Source organism: Perognathus longimembris, chromosome 3 (genome assembly GCF_023159225.1).
Source record: "Perognathus longimembris pacificus isolate PPM17 chromosome 3, ASM2315922v1, whole genome shotgun sequence".
Lineage (NCBI taxonomy): Eukaryota > Metazoa > Chordata > Mammalia > Rodentia > Heteromyidae > Perognathus > Perognathus longimembris.
In genome coordinates, this window is record NC_063163.1 from 50,427,417 (window position 1) to 50,446,941 (window position 19,525).

At 39.5% G+C, this 19,525-nt stretch overlaps 1 protein-coding gene across 2 annotated transcripts in view; it reads left to right on the top strand.

Annotated features, from left to right (window-relative positions):
- Dclk1 (doublecortin like kinase 1) overlaps positions 1–19,525 on the top strand; it is a 327,731-nt gene that overhangs the window by 137,120 nt on the left and 171,086 nt on the right. For both annotated transcript variants that reach the window (XM_048341504.1, XM_048341503.1), the window contains exon 4: positions 12,638–12,737. In XM_048341504.1, coding sequence (XP_048197461.1) covers positions 12,638–12,737 — 100 coding nt within the window. The remainder of the gene's footprint in view (positions 1–12,637; positions 12,738–19,525) is intronic.

Genomic DNA, 19,525 nt, shown 5'->3' on the forward strand with positions numbered 1-19,525 from the left:
AAAAAAAAAGTAAAAAAGAGCTAATCCAGTGACTCTGTGGCAGAACGCCTGCTTAGTGAGCATGAGGCCCCGAGTTCAAATCTCAGTATGGCAAAAAAAAAAAAAAATTAGAAAAGTTCTAATAGGATAAAGTATGGGATGAGAAAAGAATGCTGAATTTTAAAAGGCCATTGAATAAAGGCATCTCCAAGAATGTATTCCTAGTTCTGTATCCACATCAACAATTATAACAATAATGCTTTGAAGCCAAACCTTTATTTTGGACTACTTAATATGTTTTAAAATCTTACTGTTGTCATCTCTCACTCAGAACTTTTCATCAGCAGTCCTTAGATTGTAATCCAATGATGCAAAAATAGTATTGCTTTTCAAATAATCCCAGAGAGTATTCCTATTTGCATAAAAAAAAACTGGCCTTCAAATGTATTTTTGGAAGAATAAGTTTTTTTCCCCCAAAAACCTGCAGCCGTGTTTACCAGCTGCATTTGAGCTTAGGTGGAAAAATCATTTTATTTCTCAATAATTATATTTAAATTCATTTTATTTCTAAACTATATTTAGAATTTCTAGAAATTTCTAGAAATGTAATTTTTGGGAGATTACTACTGGAATGATTCTTGTCACTTAGATATAAGAAAGCACCCAGTGCACAAATCTTTGGCTGATATGCTGCACAAAACATTTCAGAAAGAAGACCATCCCCTGTTTATTAAAAACAGAAAAGCACTCCCAAGTTTGAGGAGGGCTTTTATCATTGCATAGTGGTAATTGTGGTGGTAGTGGTGGTAGTGGTGATGAGAGGTAGTGAGGATGGTGATGGTGGTGATTGGTAGAGTTGATGATCATGGAAATGGTGGTAGTGATGGTGGTTGTGGTGGTTATGGTGATTATGGTAATGATGGTGACAATGGTGATGGTGATGGTAGAGCTCATAATCCTTTTTCAAAGGTCAACTTTATAGAATTGTTGTTGTTTGAAAAACAAAACTTGCTTGCAAAAACTAATTTGAATTATATAAAAATATCCCTCTTCACGTGAAGCTATATATTCAGTCAAAGGGATTAGAAACAGACATCTTGAAAGCAACCATACTTTAATGTCAAGCAGCATTTATAAATATTCTTGGCAGAAGCACACTTTCATGGCTCAGAGAATATTATTTTATACAATCTCAAGCAACAAGCCTGTGTGTAAAGCACATACAAGGCAAAGTTTGTCTTTGTGTTTTTATCCTTCAAATAGATGCCAACACTTTACATTTCTTTCAACATGTGATTTTGACCAATAGATTCTTGGTGAAAAATCAAGGTAGCATTCTGTGTCATGTCTCTTCAGAATTTAGCAGGTTATATCCTGTGCACTGGCAATGACTCCTTGTGAAATAGCAGGAGGGAAACTTAGAGAGAAAAGGAGAGAGAAAGAGAGATAGAAAGGCAGATAGAGACAGACAGACAGACAGCTGCCACCGTGGCTCATGCCTATAATCCTAGCTATTCAGGAATCTAGATCACAGTATAGTGGTTTGAAGCCAGCTCAGGTAGAAAAATCCATAATAATCTATCTCTAGTTAACCAGCCAAATTGTAGACTGGAAGCATGGCTCAAGTGGTAAAGCATCATTTCTGAGCAAAGCAGCCAAAACCTTGAGCTCAGGCCCCAAAACTGGAGAGAGAAAGAGAGAGAGAGAGAGAGAGAGAGAGAGAGAGAGAGAGAGAGAGAGAGAGAGAGACAGAGACACAGAGACACACAGAGAGAGACAGAGAGACAGAGACAGAGAGAGAGACAGAAACAGAGAGACAGAGACAGAAAGACAGACTTCATATGCCATTTATAATGTCACTTACTGCATTTTAATAAACCCACCATAAGTGGAACATATTATAAGTCAACAATCCCTTTAATATACCTACCCTACAAAACACTAGCCTAGTCTAGCCTACCTTAAACAGTCATGAAACAGTTTAGTGTACATTTGGGCAAAACCACGAAATACAAAGCCTATTTTATAATGATGTTTTTGATATCTCATGTAATGTTTTGAGTACTGTGCTGGAAAAGGAACCCCGTGTGGTTATGTGGATTCCTACCCCGAGCCCAGGGATAATGAGCATCAGAGGATGGAGTCTGGGCAAGCACATGGCTTTCCCACCATTGTGAAGTCCAAACAGCTGTTAGTCAAACCATCATTCATTAAATCTGTGTTTTCAAAAAGGGTAATGTAAGGCCAGTGGTTAGGAATAGGGTGCAGTCCCTGTAGATGTGTGTGTGTGTCCACTAAAGACTCATGCGTGCTGGGGGTGTGCACACCAGACAGCATCAGGGTTCTAGCTCTGTCCACATAAACCAGAGCAGTGGAGGATGCATCCATAATTGTTTGTTCCCTGACTGGCCCAGAAAACGGCATATGAAAGGAGAGAGTTTTCAATTTCTATAAGGATCAGCCTGCCATTCTAGTATTATCACACAGCCTATTCTGAATTTCAACATAGATATCCTTTTGGTTTTTTTTAAATATGTGTACACACACATGAATCTTGTTAAACTTTCAAAAAGTAATTGAGAATCTTTATTTTTGTTTATTATTATTGTTATTAATAATTTCTCTTTTTATGGCTAATATTTCTTTGCTCCCCACAAAAAGAAGCACTAGAGTTTAAGGATTTTAAAATCAATTTCTAATTAGAGGAAGTTTTGTAAAATAAATGACCACTTACTACAAATAGAGAAATGGAGAAAATAAAAATGAAAAACAGTGATGGAGAATGTAGTGTGCATGTGTGTGTGTGAGTACGCATCAGTGCAGGGACTTGAGATCAGTGTCTTAAACTTTTTGCTCAAGGGTGGGACTCTGCCACTTGAGCCAAATGGCCACTTCTGTTTTTTTTTTCTTTTACTGTTAATTAAGGGAAGACTGTCACAGACTTTTCTGTGTGGGTTGCCTTCAAGACTTGATGCTCAGGTCTTATGCTTCTAGATAGCTAGAATTACAGGTGTGAGCCACTATTGCTAGCTCACTAACATAGTTTAATGAAAATAAACATATTTTCTAGTATTTCTAATATATGTATCTAACACTAACTGTGGGCATACTTTAGAACTAGAAACATGGAGCCACATGGATTACATGAACAGAAGAGTTCAGTGTTTGACCTACAATATCATGGACTACAAGAATGCTTAGTGGTAGGATAGAATAGAAGCTAAGTTTGGAATGAATTTGGAACTGAAACCTTTACATTTAGTTTTGGCAGGGAAAGGGACCAGTGTGTGCCAAGATTTAACGGAAATATAAATATAATAGTTACATTATAAGTTCTGAAGATTACAGAAGGTTATTAACTTGGTACCTTAGATACATGAGGTGACAAGATTTTTTAAAAAGAGGTTTAAACAGTCATTTTAGGTAAAGAACCCATTAAAATGTAAGCCAAACTCTGTGTGTGTGTGTGTGTGTGTGTGTGTGTGTGTGTGTGTGTGTGTATTGGGGCTTGAAATCAGGGACTAAACACTGTAGCTTAGATTCATTTGCTCAAGGCTGGAGCTCTACCACTTGAGCCATAGCTCCACTTTCAGCTTTTTGGTGAGTAATTGGAGCAAAGAGTCTCATGGACTTTCCTGTGCTGGACTGGCTTTGAACTGTGATCATAGGATCTCAGCCTCCTGAGTAGCTAGGATGACAGACATGAGCCACCTTAAAGTGTGAGCAGAACTTTAAAATCTACCATCTCTAAATAGTATCCAGAAGGATAAGAAGTTATACATAATTTAAAAAAGAAAATGAAAATACTCAATAATTTCATACTCAGTAATTTCAAAAATGTGTTTTTTAAAGCATGGTTTATAACTTAAGGTATATGAAATAGGTGAGTTTAAAATGCTTTGGAGTCCTTAAGGCAAGGAGAGACAATTGGGAAAGACATGGCTTCTGGGTTTCAGGTGCTGTCAGAGCGATTCCCTGTTTGGTTTGTAGAGGGCGCTCTTGTAAAGAAAATATCCTTGCAAAGACACTGGCCTGCAGTGAGCGTCACCATGGAGATCTCCTTCCAGTGAGGCAGAATGGATTCCACCGTCCTGCTTTGGAAATGTGTAAAAAGCAGATGCTTTTATTGCCTTTGTTTGAATGTCTGCCTTCCCAGAGCAACTCGAGCCGGAAGCTCAGAGAAGAGGAAGTCCATATTTGCCTATTTTGTTTCTTCTGAATGCAGCTTAACACCCCGGGAGAAATGTGCTGTGCATAATGGAAAAGATATAAATTCAGATATTTCACATAGTCAGAACAGGAAATGCATTCTTCTTGAGCCAATGATACAATGCCAACTTTCTTTTCTTCTGGTTAAAAGGTGTTTTTATCAGACACCTTCCAATTTAACACTGTTAATGTACTATGTATGTGGTAGCTATAATGACTTTTTAATCAACTGAAATGTCTAGTGCATAGATATAAGGTGTGTGCTTTTATGCATTTCCATAAACGTATTTTCTACTCCTTGGTAGTTAAGAACTGTATTTGAATTTTAACCAACCTAACTTCAAATTCTGTTTATGTAAGTCATTTTTATCTATAAAACAGGGATATTAATAGCATTGTGATAGTTTTCCATCATTATGACAAATATCTGGGATAATTAACATATAAAAGAGAAGGCCAAGCTCCTGTAATGCTAGCTATTCAGAAGGCTGAGATCCAAGGGATCAAGGTTAGAAACAGACTGGGGCAGAGAAGTCTGTGAGATTCTATCTTCAGTTAACCAACAAAAAAGCAGGACTGGAGATATAGCTCAAGTGGTAGAGCACCAGTCAGATTTTTTTTAAAGTCAAGTGACAGAACAAAGTTTGAGTCCTGGTACTGGCACACCAAAGTAAATAAATAAAATATGAGGGAAATTTTTTTTTGCCTCAGAATATTGGAGGTTTCAGTCTGTGATTGGTTAGTATCAGTGCTAGTGGCTGGGAGGCTCTAACTTACTGTGTGTGAGACAATGGATTTTATCCCAAGCACCACCAAAAGGAATAAACAAAAAGTAAATGTAGTTAGTTATCTATATAGAACTATTCTTGTTTTTATTTGTATAGCACATCAAAAAGAAAATAATTCATCTTTTCTTAATAGTTTCATCATCCAAATACTCACATATCAACCAAAGCCCGGGCACATTGGCTTATGCCTATCATCCCAGTACTTGAGAAGCTAAGACCAGGAGGATTGTGGTTTGAAGCCAGCCCAAGCAAAAGTTAGTGAGACCTCCCCTGGCCCTCCATTTCTACCAATAGCTGGATATGGTGGCACCATAAACCTATCATTCCAGCTTTTCTTTGTTTTGGGCTGGTCCTGGATTTTGAGCTCAGGCCCTGGGCACTATCCTTGAGCTTCCTTTGCTCAAAGTTAGCACTCTATCACTTGAGCTACAGCTCCAGTTTGGCATTTTTTTTTAGTAATTTATTGGTGATAAGAGTCTTACAGATTTTCCTGCCTGGGCTGGCTTTGAACTACAATCTTCAGATCTCAGCCTCCTGAGTATCTAGGATTACAGCTTGAGCCACTAGCACCTAGCTACATCCCAGTTTTTCAGGAAGCATAAAAAGGATTGAAGTTAAAGCCAGCCTGGAAATAAATGTGAGACTTTATCCCAAAAAGTAACTTTGCAAAAAAGGATGGAGACATGGCTTAAGTGGTGGGATACCCTGAGTTCAGTCCTCTAGTCCTACCAAGAAAAAGGAAGGAAGGAGGGAAGGAATAAAGGAAGGAGGGAGGGAGAGAGGCTAGGGAGGGAAGTGGGGGGAAGGAAGAAGGGAGGGGGGGAGGGAGGGAGGGTGAGAGGGAGGAAGGAAGGAAGGAAGGAAGGAAGGAAGGAAGGAAGGAAGGAAGGAAGGAAGGAAGGAAGGAAGGGAAGGAAGGAGCGAGCTTGATGTGGTGGCTCAAGTCTGTAATCCTAGCTACTTGGAAAGCAGTGTCATAGTTTGAGACCAGCCTGGACATAAAAGTTCACAAGACCCCATTTCAGCTAGTGATTGGGTGCAGTGATATGCAACTGTTATCTTCAGCGATTTAGGGAAGCACAAGTAGGAGGACCACATGCCAGGCATCAAGTGAAGCCCTCAAAAATAACCTTGAAATTAATCCACCCAAAAGGGGCTGGAGGTGTGGTTCTTCTGAGTTCAGTTCCCCTGCCCACCCCCTCCAAAGAAAGAATGAAAGAAAAAAGAGGAAAAGAAAAAAGAGGAGAGAACAGAGAGTGGGAGGGAGGAAGGGAGGGAGGGAGAGCTTTATCTATTTAATTAAGTCTCTCAGGTTCTTATTAGCAAGTAAGGCAGATCTGGGCTCAGAACGCAGGTATTCTGATCCTCATTCAAGAACTGTTGCTAGCCTGACTATATTTTTTTGAGATACTGTAGCTTTGGCATTGTCTTATGCACCATGAGACTAACATAATAATAGTATAACTATTATAACAGACTAACATCTAATAGTATAAATGGAATATTTTCCTTGGGGGTTGGAGAACTGCATAATAACCAAAGCATCAGGCAAGAACTGTGGACTTTAATTAGACAATTGAACATTGTGTGCCATAAACAGGCACTCTCCTTTATGAACTGCGTCTAATACACATATAATTTCTTTTCTAGTGTAGCATGTTTTGGTGTAGACTAAGTTCTCTCAAAGGAATACAAATCTCTGTTTTCCACAAATCTAAGAGTTGGTGACAGACTCCAAGAGACTAAGTTAAGACAGGGATTCGTGGACCTAGCGTAGTATCAATGAACATACTTGCAAATGGCTTTTTCCTGCATCAACTGGCAGAAAACCAATGAGAGTCAGAGACATGGACCATGCCTCACCCTTGTTTTTACCTGCTTAGCCTCCTTTCCCTGAAACTAACCCAAAACAGACTTTCCATCAACAACAATAATAATATCAGTGAAATCCTTATTCCCAAGGCAATCATATATTTTCCCTCTCTGTATTTTCTTCAAATTTACTTAGAAAAGAAGTCTGTCCGTGCTACATACTGCTTTTTTTTTTTCTATTCATCTATCTTAAGTACATATATTTGATTTGTACTCATTTTGGAGTCAAAATATATTTGAGGAATAAAAAAGGCTAAAACATTGAAAAACTTAAGTTTCTTCCTATTGTGATCATAACTCATCTAATCCTTAGAACAACTGATGCGATAATGTGAGGTCCAAAGAGATGAACATCTTACTGGCCCCGCTGGGTTAACTGAGAACCTGAGCTCTGTTGACAGTGCTGTGCTCTTAAGAAATTGTCTCAGAGGAGATGCCTCTGCAGGGTCAAAGAACGGCACTGAGTAGGAGACACTGGCTCTGTCCCTAGTGGACTTAGAAGCTTTAAAAACAGTGTATTTCGGGACTGGGGATATGGCCTAGTGGCAAGAGTGCCTGCCTCATATACATGAGGCCCTGGGTTCGATTCCCCAGCACCACATATACAGAAAATGGCCAGAAGTGGCGCTGTGGCTCAAGTGGCAGAGTGCTAGCCTTGAGCAAAAAGAAGCCAGGGACAGTGCTCAGGCCCAGAGTCCAAGCCCCAGGACTGGCCAAACAACAACAACAACAACAACAAAAACAGTGTATTTCATGATAGCTGCCTGATGGGAGAACAAGGGCTGGATTTCAGAATAGCACACTTCAAGCCCTTGACAAGACCTTTGAGAAGCAATACATCTTACTCTTCTGAGGTAATGATTCACAACAATGTGTTAGGAATTGCTGGGACGATACGCATATCCCACTGATCGATCTGCTTATCTATGTCTGCATTTAGATGTATCTATGAAAAGAAAATGGAACAGGTGAGGACAGTTGTGTTCTCAAGGCTCAGTATTGTGGCTGCAATAAACAGGTGCTCAATAAACATCTGTTAAATACTGAGTAGGGCTTCAGAAAAGGGATGAGATACGGAAAAGATAAAGTTCAAGTCCAGTGAGTCCTGGCCTATAGTAGGATGTAAATAGGCCAAGATTAGTTAGGAATAAATTGAAAACAGATATTTCATTAAATAAAACCCATAAAAGTAGGAAGGAGGAAGCAAAGAAGATATATAGGAGCATGGTTTACTTTAAAGCATAGTCTATCCAGTCAGTTACCTACCTGTCCATCTAGCCATCCACCACCCATCCATCCACCCACCCATCCATTCATCAAATGATGGACCAGTTACAACATCACAAATAATATAATAGGAAGCATGACAGGTAGATTGGAGCCAGTGTTTGAGGCATCTGGGATGCTTAGCTCAGAAAGGTGAATTTTAATTTGATAACTATAAATCATTGATGGTTTCTGAGCCATAGAGAGAGATTTGAAAGGTTTACTGAAAAAGAGTAGACTGACAGAATTAAACTAGATTTATTGGAGAGAAATGGGGTGAAAGAGTCCACCATAGGGGAATATCAAGGTCCTGTCAGAGGAGGACAAACTTTGGACCAATGTGATATTGGGTATGGAAGGATGAAGAGAAAAGCTGGGAAAAGGCTTGGACTTTGAATATGTTGCAGGGGCACAAACTGTGGTACCAGTTAAACAAGTGGGAAGAGTAGGTACTGGCAATATCAGCTTTTCTGGGAGGTAAGTGAAAGATGGCACAAGAGGAAGGCTTGGAAAGCTGTTCTGTGCTCATCTCATAAACAGTAATTCTACTTTAAGATCTGCCCATCCCTCATATTAATGAAATCTTCTAATATCTGATGCCGATTGCATAGAAATTTCAGGGCCTAAGAGGTTCATTATCACTGTCCTGTTGTAGCAAGAAGGGTGTTTCCATTTATAAATGGAACTTAAAGTTTCAAAGATGATAACCATCTTTTTAAATTTTTATTCATTTATTTTTTTTCTAGTCGTGGGTTTTGGACTCAGGGCCTGAGCACCGTCCCGAGCTTCTTTTTGCTGAAGGCTAGCACTCTACCTCTTGCTCCACAGCACCACTTCTGGCCTTTTCTGTTTATATGGTGCTGAGGAATCGAACCCATGCATACTAGGCAAGAACCCTGCTAACACTAATCCACAGTCCCAGCCCGCCACCCTTTTTAAATTTGAGTAAATCACATTTAAAAAATATACATATGGGCTGGGAATATGGCCTAGTGGCAAGAGTGTTTGCCTCATATACATGAAGACCAGGGTTCAATTCCCCAGCACCACATATAGAGAAAATGGACAGAAGTGGCACTGTGGCTCATGAGGCAAAGTACTAGCCTTGAGCAAAAAAAAGCCAGGGACAGTGCTCAGGCCCTGAGTTCAAGGCCCAGGACTGGCCAAAAAAAAAAAAAAAGAGGAAAAAAGGATACATACTTTAAAAATACATAAAATTGAGTTATGCAAAGCAAAAAAAAATCATGTATTTCTCTACTTTTTACCAGTCCTGATATTTGAATGGACAGTAATGTCTCAAGAAAGCATTTTGAGCCAGGCACCAGTGACTCAGGCCTGTAATTCTAGCTACTTAGGCTGAGATCTGAGGCTCACAGTTCAAATCCATCCTGGACAGAAAAGTTCGTGAGACTCTTATCTCTAATAAACCACTCAGAAAAATCCAGAAGGGGCGCTGTGGCTCAAGTGGTAGATGGCTAGCCTTGAGCACAAAGGTACTCAGGAACAGTGCCTAGGCCTTGAATTCAAGCCCCAGAACCGGCAAACAGAAAAAAAAAAAAAAAAAAAGAAAGAAAAAGAAAGCATTTTCAAAGTGTATTTGCCTAGAGAAAGAATTTATAAATCTTCCTCTGTTTTTCTCTTGTATATGCAGTGTATTACATTGATTATAGTGATTACTTTGATCTAGCTACCTCTAAATCAGCTGTAGAGCAGTACAGGCTGGATAATGGAAGCCCTCCAGTTATTTTCTCTCTATCTTTATTTTGAGCCTGTGTCTTAGCCTCTTTTGTCAAGGCATTTTCTCACCAGGAGCAATTTATATTTGAGTTCGCTCCACTGACCTGACTCACTTTGCTGATTAAGAAGTTGTGAGCAGGAGAAGGGCAAAATGATGGAGAGCAGTAAACATCAGACTGTCTAAGAGTTCAACCAATTCTTTGATTTCGTTCACTGATGCTTGGGAGGTAAGCGAGTTCAAGTTACTCCACACTGAAATGACTTTCTCCTGTCTTTTATTTTTGAGCTAGGTGATGACAGATACTTTTCCTTAGCAATCATTATGTTCCTTTCATATTCTCAGAATCTTAAGGTTGGAAAGAACATCAAACATTCTTCATGTTTCATTCCCCACTTGCCGACAGAAGTATGTCCACACTCTCTAAGATGGATTGTGGTCTGTTTTATTCTTCCGGTCTCAGGTTTGAAGAATGGTCATTGGACAAATGATGGGAGTGCATTTGTTGGCATTTGCTTATAACAGGTTGTAGTTCAGATAATAATTATTTGCCCATTGAGTAAAAGCATAAAAACAAGCACACATCATTTGATACTCTATTCGTGTGTGTGTGCGTGCGCTCATGTGTGTGTGTGTGTGTGTGTGCGTGCCTATGTATACACCAATCCCAGGACTTGAATTCAGGGCCTTGGTGCTGTCCCTGACCATCTGTGCTCAAGGATAGCACTCTACCCTTTGATCCACAGCTTAACTTACATCTTCTTCCTTTTTTTTTTTTTTTTTGGTGGTTAATTGGAGATAAGAGTCTCATGGACATTCCTACCTGGGCTGGCTTTGAGCCATAATTCTTAGATCTTAGCCTCCTGAGTAGTTAGGATTAGAGGAATGAGACACTAGCTCCCAGCTCAAGCTCTTTTTAAGCCAAATGGAAAGTCAGATCTAATTCCATACTTGTGCTGACACTCCATGGCCCATCTTCTTCTGTGATAACAACATACCTCTTAAATCACCTGTGTCTTCAAGCTTTCATGTACAGAATAAACACTGAGAAGCATGGATGGACCTTATTCTAGTTTAATGTTGACTATCATTTCTGTTTAAATTATGTTTCTGTGGTTCTTAAGTAGTTTTACAAAGGGGTTCCATTCATCATGCCAGTTTATGAGTACAATGCATCTTGTCACCCCTTCCATCATTCTCCTCCATCTCTCCCCACTCAACTCCTCTCTTCAGTTTTCCTAGTTTCACAGTGTATGCATGGAATATTACAACTTTGTTCTTCATCACCTTGATCTGTTAGAGAAATTTCCATTTAAATCTCAAGCCAAATGAGTGCCTGGGAATGAGAGATTATTTGGAAAGAAGATGCAGCTGACACTCTAAATGTGTTTGGGGACTCCCAAAATAGTGCACTCTTCCAACTCACTACTCCATGTCCTATAGGGCATGCAATGGGTCAGGGCAATGAGGCCAGGACTAACAGGGCAGGTGTACATTCCCAGAGTCTCCCACAGATGAGCTCCAGCCAATGTGAGAGAAGCTCATGGCAAATATACATTACAGAAGGGGTTCCCTCTGGCCATCGGACCAGCCAGGAGAAGATGCATTTTGAAGGTCTGTTTCATCGAGTTTTGCACATTAGGATCTATCCCTGTCAAAGGAATTTTAAACTAAGAATCCTACAGTGTTCCCAGTGTTGGAATTATATGTATTGTGGACAAAATACTACACCCTTCACATTTCCTTGCAAAGCAACCTACTCCTCCCTTGAAAGTTTATTGGAGAATAATTAGGAAAAAAAAAACATAACAAAAGTGCCAGGCACTGGTGGCTCAGGCCTGTAATCCTAGCTTCTCAGGAGGCTGAGATCTGGGGATTACAGTTTTGAAGCCAGATTGGACAGAAAAATTCATGAGATTCTTATCTCCAATTAGCCAGTGAAAGGCTTTGAGCAGAGCTATGTCTCAAGTAGTAGAGTGCTAGTGTAGAGCAAAAAAGCCAAGCAAGAATTTGAGGCTCCAAATTCAAATCGCACAAAAAAGGAAGGAAGGAAGGAAGGAAGGAAGGAAGGAAGGAAGGAAGGAAGGAAGGAAGGGAAGGAAAGAAGGAAAGAAAATAAAAAGATTGCATTAAAGCTTTCCCATGGCCTGATACGTTGGGGGGACGGGAGCAGGGATTTTAGTGTTTTTCATAGCTTAGGTGGTGCATACCCAATTACTTTATTTTTCTTATCTAAATCTCAGCCACATTTAATTTTAAATTCTTTCTTTTTTAAAAGGTTCCACATTTCTTTCAACTGGTGTTGCAATGGGTCTAAGGGAGATTATTATGTTTGTACCATGTTACAAATATTTTTCTTCAGTGATCAGCATGCATGTGCACACAATGGCATCAGTGACTGTTAAAACCATATGCTGACTTTTGTTGCTAGGGAGGAGGTGGCTTACCATTCAGAAGAGTTGGGGGGCTCCTTTTCCCCATCTTGCTCTATCCACTCTATTATGAAAACAAAGGGCTCTTACCTCATAGCCTATTGATATGTCAAGTAATAAATGTGACAGTTACCGGTTCTATTCTCCTGATCCTGTCTTCCTACAGAACTGAAATGTAACATGTTTCTTACTAGTAACAGATGCCTGAGCCCTTCCTTTGAAATTCCTCCCAAGAAGCTGCCCGTTGATTCCATTAGACGGGAAGCAGCTTTGCGCCGATGTCTACTGGGGGGTGGGTATTGTTATAATTGCTGTTCTGCCGACCCCTCACTGAGTACCATGCTTTTCTCTTGTAGGTGATGTGCCTTCAGGACTTTTTTGGTGATGATGACATTTTTATTGCATGTGGACCGGAGAAGTTCCGTTACCAAGATGATTTCTTGCTAGATGAAAGTGGTAAGTTAAAAAAAAAAAAAGTTCAAAACCAGGGAGAATTTGAGGCAGCTTTCCAAAATGAACTCCACCAGGCCAAGATTATGTCAGCTCCAAAGCCACCAAATCAGTTTCAGACTCTCCATCAGCATGTCTTTCCTATATCTTGAATTTCTTTGATTTCTTTTAAATATAGAAAACAGATGAAATGATCATTGGAAAAGTTAAGTCATGTGGAAGAATAAATTACTAATGGCTATCTTAGAACCATTTGATATCCAATGAGATGGTTTCTAGAAAACCATGGTGTTGATTTCTATATTTTAATTTCCTTATTTTTCTTCAATTTATAGTTGAGGGTTTAGGGATCATAGTATTTAGTGTGTTCCTAGGCTCTACTTTTATGTGGTATTCTTTCATTGCTGAGTAAGAAAGGAAGGTTTAATGTCCCTTTTCCCTTAAATCTGCTGGAATTTGCATGTCATTAGCATCTGGAAGTTATCAGGAAAGAGGAAGATAACTTTCTTTCATTAATAAAGGGAATCTGATTCTCCATAATTGATGAAGAAGGGATGGTTGACTTAAAAAGGGGGAAACAAGTGATGAACAAGAAGGTGAATGTGAAAGGTTGTGACTTTAAGAATGTTGTTTCCTTTTTTGGTCTTCTGAATCCTCTTAGAACCTTAACTGCACTGTAAGTAATAGTATTGAATTACAGAGTTTCTCTTTTGAGAGTATCACCTCTAATTTAATGAGAGAATTTTCACATAATTATTGATAATTCAGACTGTGTAGATAAAATGCATTTTCAGGTGATATGAATTTTGTTCTTAATCATTCAGTAAAAAAAAAAAAAGTGAACTTTTGACAAGGTAAATTGTAATGCTTGAACAGAAAAGATGGGACCCATAATGTGATTGAATGGTCTCATCTTAATGCTCAGTCAAGACACAGCTACTATATTCACATATACTCAATACAGTATATGTGATACTATATGTAGAAACTAGATACTAGATATAGATATATACTAGAAATAGACACTGTATTCACACAATATAGATAAATACTAGATATAGAAACTATATTCACATACACTTTTTTTTTTACAGAATATACAGCCATATGCTACATAACAATATTTCAGTCAGTGGCAGAACACATGTACCATGAGATCACATCACCTAATAACTCTAGCCATTCTAAGTCATGTAAGTCCATTCTTTTAAGTTTGTAGGACAAGTGAGTAAATTACCTAACGATGCATTTTTCAGCCCCAACATTAAATAGGCCATAGCTCTATGCATATTATTAGTTAGATGCATTTAAACAACTACAATTATTCTATATTTTTAAGTGATTTTGGGTGTGGAGGGAGAGATAAGATAATTGTCCCTTTATCATGGAAATTTCAAATCCTCAATGGAGCTATATATAGATGTCCTATATGAAGAGATTTATTTTTGGCTCAAAGATCCTATCTGGGAAAGTGGTTTAGCATCTATTTTCCTCTAACTTTTCTCTAAATACATTCCATCTTTATAACTGATAGGCATGCCCTTTAGGGCACATATTTTTGTAAATATATCACTCATAAAGTATCCTTAGGGAATGTCCCCCTCATCCCCACTGTTGTTTAAGGATAAGACAACTTTTCCATGGTGCAGAACAAGTGAAATGTTTTGAGTTAGGCAGCAGAGCTGACAGCACAGTTTTGAGAAAAATAAACTGCCTTGATTTTCAATTTAAAGCAAATAGCTATGTCTGATAGAATGACCTGAGAGACCAGCTGTGTTCTGAAATGAAAGTCCATTTGTTGCTTTGATATAGAAAATAGCCTGTCGGACTCCAAACTGGAATGGAGCTTAGTGTGAAATCAGCAGAGCAGGCCGTGGGTCTTCACACCCTCTGGTGTCCATCCAGGCCCCAAGGAGACCTGGGGTCTCTCATCCCAGCTGGTGTGGTTTGGGAAATCTATGCAGCTGGGTTTTCCCCTCCTAGCACTGTGCTTTTAACCCCAGGATCTGTGGCCTGCACTTCTTCATCTGCCACGACAGGCAGGTAGACTTTCTGAGAAGCAGAACAGAAAAGTGCCAGAAAATACCCTCCAAATTCTCTTTAGAATGCTTTCTTATTAGCAAAAGACACGTGGAGTGGGAGTATATAACTCAGTGGCAGAGCACGTGAGAAGGCCCTGCATGTGTGATCCACAGCACCACCAGAAAGAAAAGACACGTGCACCCAAGTGCACATGTGTACACACACACACACACACTCACACACACACAGAGAAGGACATCTTGCCTAGCTTGTGGCCTGGTCCTTTGAGAGACCACTTAATCCACTTAGGTGAAACCATCTGTTCCCCTGATGAATCCATCCTATTTGGGGAGGTGAAATGTATTTACTGAGTATCATGTCCTCCTGCATTCTGGAAGAAACACGTGGATATACGGGGGAGGGAGAGTCAAGCTTGGGGGTCGGGGTGGGGAGAATCTAAGCTGAGATTTTTTTACTTCCTTGGATGAACTTACCCTGGGACTAAATTCACACATTGACAACTGCAATTTTCCTGTTGCTTGTACAGCATGTTCTGGTGCTAATGTATTAAAATGTGAATCTTTTTATAAGTGCTCCGAGCGTGATTTAGCCCAGCTTATCTGTACTTGCTAAATGGTATTTGTGTATTGATGCTTCATTTGGTGGCTTCTATAGTAGCTTCCTTAAAGGCATGTCGGTGGGGGGTGCAGACATCTTTGGAATTAACAGTCTCACCCTGTGCAAGTCTGTGCTTGATTTAATGGTGCCCAGTAATGGCCTTTTTACCTCAAGGCAGCACTTTTATTTTATCTTTCAAAATTAACCCAGCTCCTAGTGTGTTTGGGATTAGCAGTAATACATTCCCCTAATTACTGGTAGGAGAGCTCCTGAGAATGTTGCTTAGGATCTTTCAAGTGAGGAATTTTGCCATTACTATGGTCACATGAGAGCCAGGTCAATATTGGAAACTGCGCTGGAGCCTCTCTTCTGGCTTGTTTTCACATGCAGAATGAAACACCTTCCTTGCCTAGTTCAGAATGGGATCATTTTAGCAACATCATCATCAATCAGTGGCATCTTGGAAATGGTGGAGAGACACGAGAGGGAGAGAGGGAGAGAAAGGGAGAAAGAGGAATAGAGGAAGAGAGAGGGAGAAAGAGAAACAGAGATGCACCAAAGCTGACAGCTCTTTGGCATGGTTGGCTTGCTGTCTGATTTTAGAATGAGTCAACCAAAATGCCAGGTTGGAGACAGGAAACTCAACATAGTGTTGCTTGGATGTTGATGACAAAGGGATGAATTTGTGATTTCGTTGCCATTTGGAAGTGACAGAGCTTTCCTGAGCAATGTGCACCTGGCCACAGGGAGAGGTAATTAACTCCTTGTTTATGAGTTCTGAGTTTGGATGTAACTTTGTGTCCACCTTCCATCCACAAAGCCAGTGTTTCCACACTTGCTTAATTTCTTCGTCTACTTAACCCATTGTCATGGGGAGCATACCCCTGCCAGATGTTACATGACCAGGAGCCTAGATATCTCTCATTTGCGTGTGTGTATGCGTACGCACGTGCACACATGTGCATGCCTATCCTGGGGTTTGAACTCGGGGCTTAGGAGCTGTCTCTGAGCTCTTTTGCTCAAGGCTAGCACTCTACCACTTGAGCCACAGCTCCATTTCTGGATTATTTGGTATTTAATTGAAGATATGTGTCTCATGGACCTTTCTATTTTTCTACACCAGCCGGCTTCATACCTCAATCCTCAGAGATCAGCCTCCTGAGTAGCTAGGAACCACTGACACCCAGCTGTTCTTTACTTTTTTTCAGATCTTGCTTGCTTTTGTTTAAGTATTTCCTAAGTGCTCTTGATTCCAAGTTCAACATTTTAAACTCATATATTTATACTTTCACATTTCATTAGTTTCTTAGGGTTGGAGTAAGAAAGGATTCCAAACTGAGTGGCTTGAAAAGAAAATATTGAATGTTCTCACCATAAAAAAAGAAATACTTGGCTGGGGGCTGGGAATATGGCCTAGTGGCAAGAGTGCTTGCCTCATATACATGAAGCCCTGGGTTCGATTCCCCAGCACCACATATATAGAAAATGGCCAGAAGTGGCGCTGTGGCTCAAGTGGCAGAATGCTAGCCTTGAGCAAAAAGGAAGCCAGGGACAGTGCTCAGGCCCTGAGACCAAGGCCCAGGACTGGACAAAAAAAAAAAGAAATACTTGGCTGGGAGCCCTGGATTTGATTCTTCAGTGCCACAAAAACAGAGAAAACTGGAAATGGCATTGTGGCTCAAGTGGCAGAGTGCTAGCCTTGAGCAAAAGAAGTTCAGGGACAGTACTCAGTCCCTGAGTTCAAGCATCAGGACTGGCAAAAAAAGAAAGAAAGAAAGAAAGAAATGTTTGAGGTGGTAGATATGCTACTTTGATTTGATCTTTACACCTTGTATATATGTATTGAAATATCACACTGCACATCAGAAATGTGTACTATTATTACATAAATTACAAAAGAAAAGTTAAAATACCAGGAAAAAATACATATTTATTTTCTTGCAGTTCTGCAAGCCCCAAAGCCAAAGTTAAGGCTTGAGTAGAGCTGTTTGCTTCCAAGTCTACAGGGCTGAATTCTTCTTACCTCTTAAGAGTTTCTCGTGGTTTCTGCAATCCTGCATTCATTCCTTGGCTTGTGGCAGCATTGTTCCCATCTCTTCTTTCTTGTGGATCAGTATTTGTGTCCACATTTTCCTCTTAGGAGGTCATCAACTGTTGGATTGTTTACCTTTGTCCATGGTGGTATCTTCTTGAGAATATCTTCCAAGACTCTTTTCTCAAGTTATTGCAAATTGACACATATTGAGGACTAGGATTTGGACTACCTTTACAGGGAACAAAGCTTATCGAACAATCAGTATTGTTGGCAACTGTGGAGATTTTAATTGATCTTGGATTACAAGTAAATAAAACTTTTATTTTTAATCTGTCTTGCGATTTGCACAGTAATAGCATTGTAGTTATAAGTAAAATACATAAACAACAGAACCGGTATGAGAATGCTCCCTGATCTAAACTTTCTTAGGATCCCTCAACCTGATTGGTTAGGCAAATTCTGCCCCCAGACAGTTTGAGAATTTCAGTAGCACATTTGACAGTGTCCTTCTTGAAATCTCTTTAAGGCAAAAAAAGTATATTTTGAATGGCATAGTGGGTTGTGTTTGTAATAGATGAGACTGCCCTGTCTAAAGATTTACCAAACAGATTAAAACCCAATGTAATGAAGGTAATCTATATTCAAACTGGCCATCGAAGTTCATGCAGGTAGAGACCGTGTTTGTTCACTGAGGGTCACAATATAGGGTTTTGTTTTGCATGCTGCATGGCTTACCACTGTTAGAAAGCTCATTTGACAATGCCAAAGGTATGTGGTTAGAATCCTCTGGAAAAAAAGCTAACATGGTTGACGACCATATAAGGATTCTAGTAGATTGGATCGTATTTAAGAAGATAAACTCAAATGGGTACAAACAGAAAATTGTGTTTTATCTAGGATTAAAGGAGAAAGGAAGCGGCCAAGCATGGTGACATATGCCTGTAATTCCAGCTACTTGGGGGGTGGAGGTAGGAGGATCTGGTCCATGCCAGTCTGGACAAAAGCCTAAGATTCTATCTGAGAAAGAAATTGAAAGCATAAAGATTGGAGGCAAGGCTCAAATGGTAGAGTGCTTACCTAAGCATTAAGCCCTGAGTTCGCTCTATAATCTCCCGAGAGGAAAAACAAATGGGATAAAGGAATACCACTGCCAGCCCTACAAGTGGATTGCCCTACATGGCTAGGAACAATGCAGATTCCACAGCAACACACATGAAAATTACTTCTAGCCTGGCTGTGTGTACTGTGGATTTATCACATACCAGTCTTTCCAGCTGAAGATAGTAAAATGGAGACTGAACCAAAAACTTACACACAAAAATATTATTTAATAGTCATGAAACTAAGCCTACAAATGTGTAAACTAGTTTTTAAATAATTTTTGGAGAATGTTTAGTGTTTAATCCTTCTGAAGTTATTAAAGCTCAAAACTTCACTAAGACCTTTGTAACCTTGAGTAAGAGAGCTCAGGGGTAGTGCCCAGGCCCTACAAGCTCCATGATAGGCAATCAATCAATGAAAATGAAAATAAAGGCACACACACAAAGAGACCAAAGAAAGTAATTTTAGGAGAGGAACACAAAGTGCAATATCTATGTACATCTAATTCATATAAAATAATATTTACTAAAATGAACTCCAAGAAATGGAAAAAAGAAGTGTTTTTCTTTGTTGCGGTTTTTTTTTTATTTTTGTCTTGTATGATTGGTTATTTGTCTTTGGGAGTATAAGGAGAGGCTCCAAAATGGAGGAACAACGGGTAACAAATACAGCAGTGGAACTTGACACCATGTTGAAAATGAACTATACAACCTGTAGGTAGAGATGGAGGGAAAATGTGGAAGAGAATGAGAGAAGGGATAACATTGTCTAAAAATAAATGTACTCATCACCTGACTTAGGAAATGGTAACCCATTTGTACACCATCTTTATAATGACAATTTAAAAGTGCATGTAAAAAGAAAAGACAAAAGCTGTTCCAGACACCATTCATACTGTCAATTGCTTACCCCCAATGACAAGAAAATAGTGCTAGAACCTAAAATAACAGAACGCATTAAGGTAGTAGCCTCAGAAGGCATAGGTCTTGTCTCAGCTATACATCCTCCTTTCTGTGTG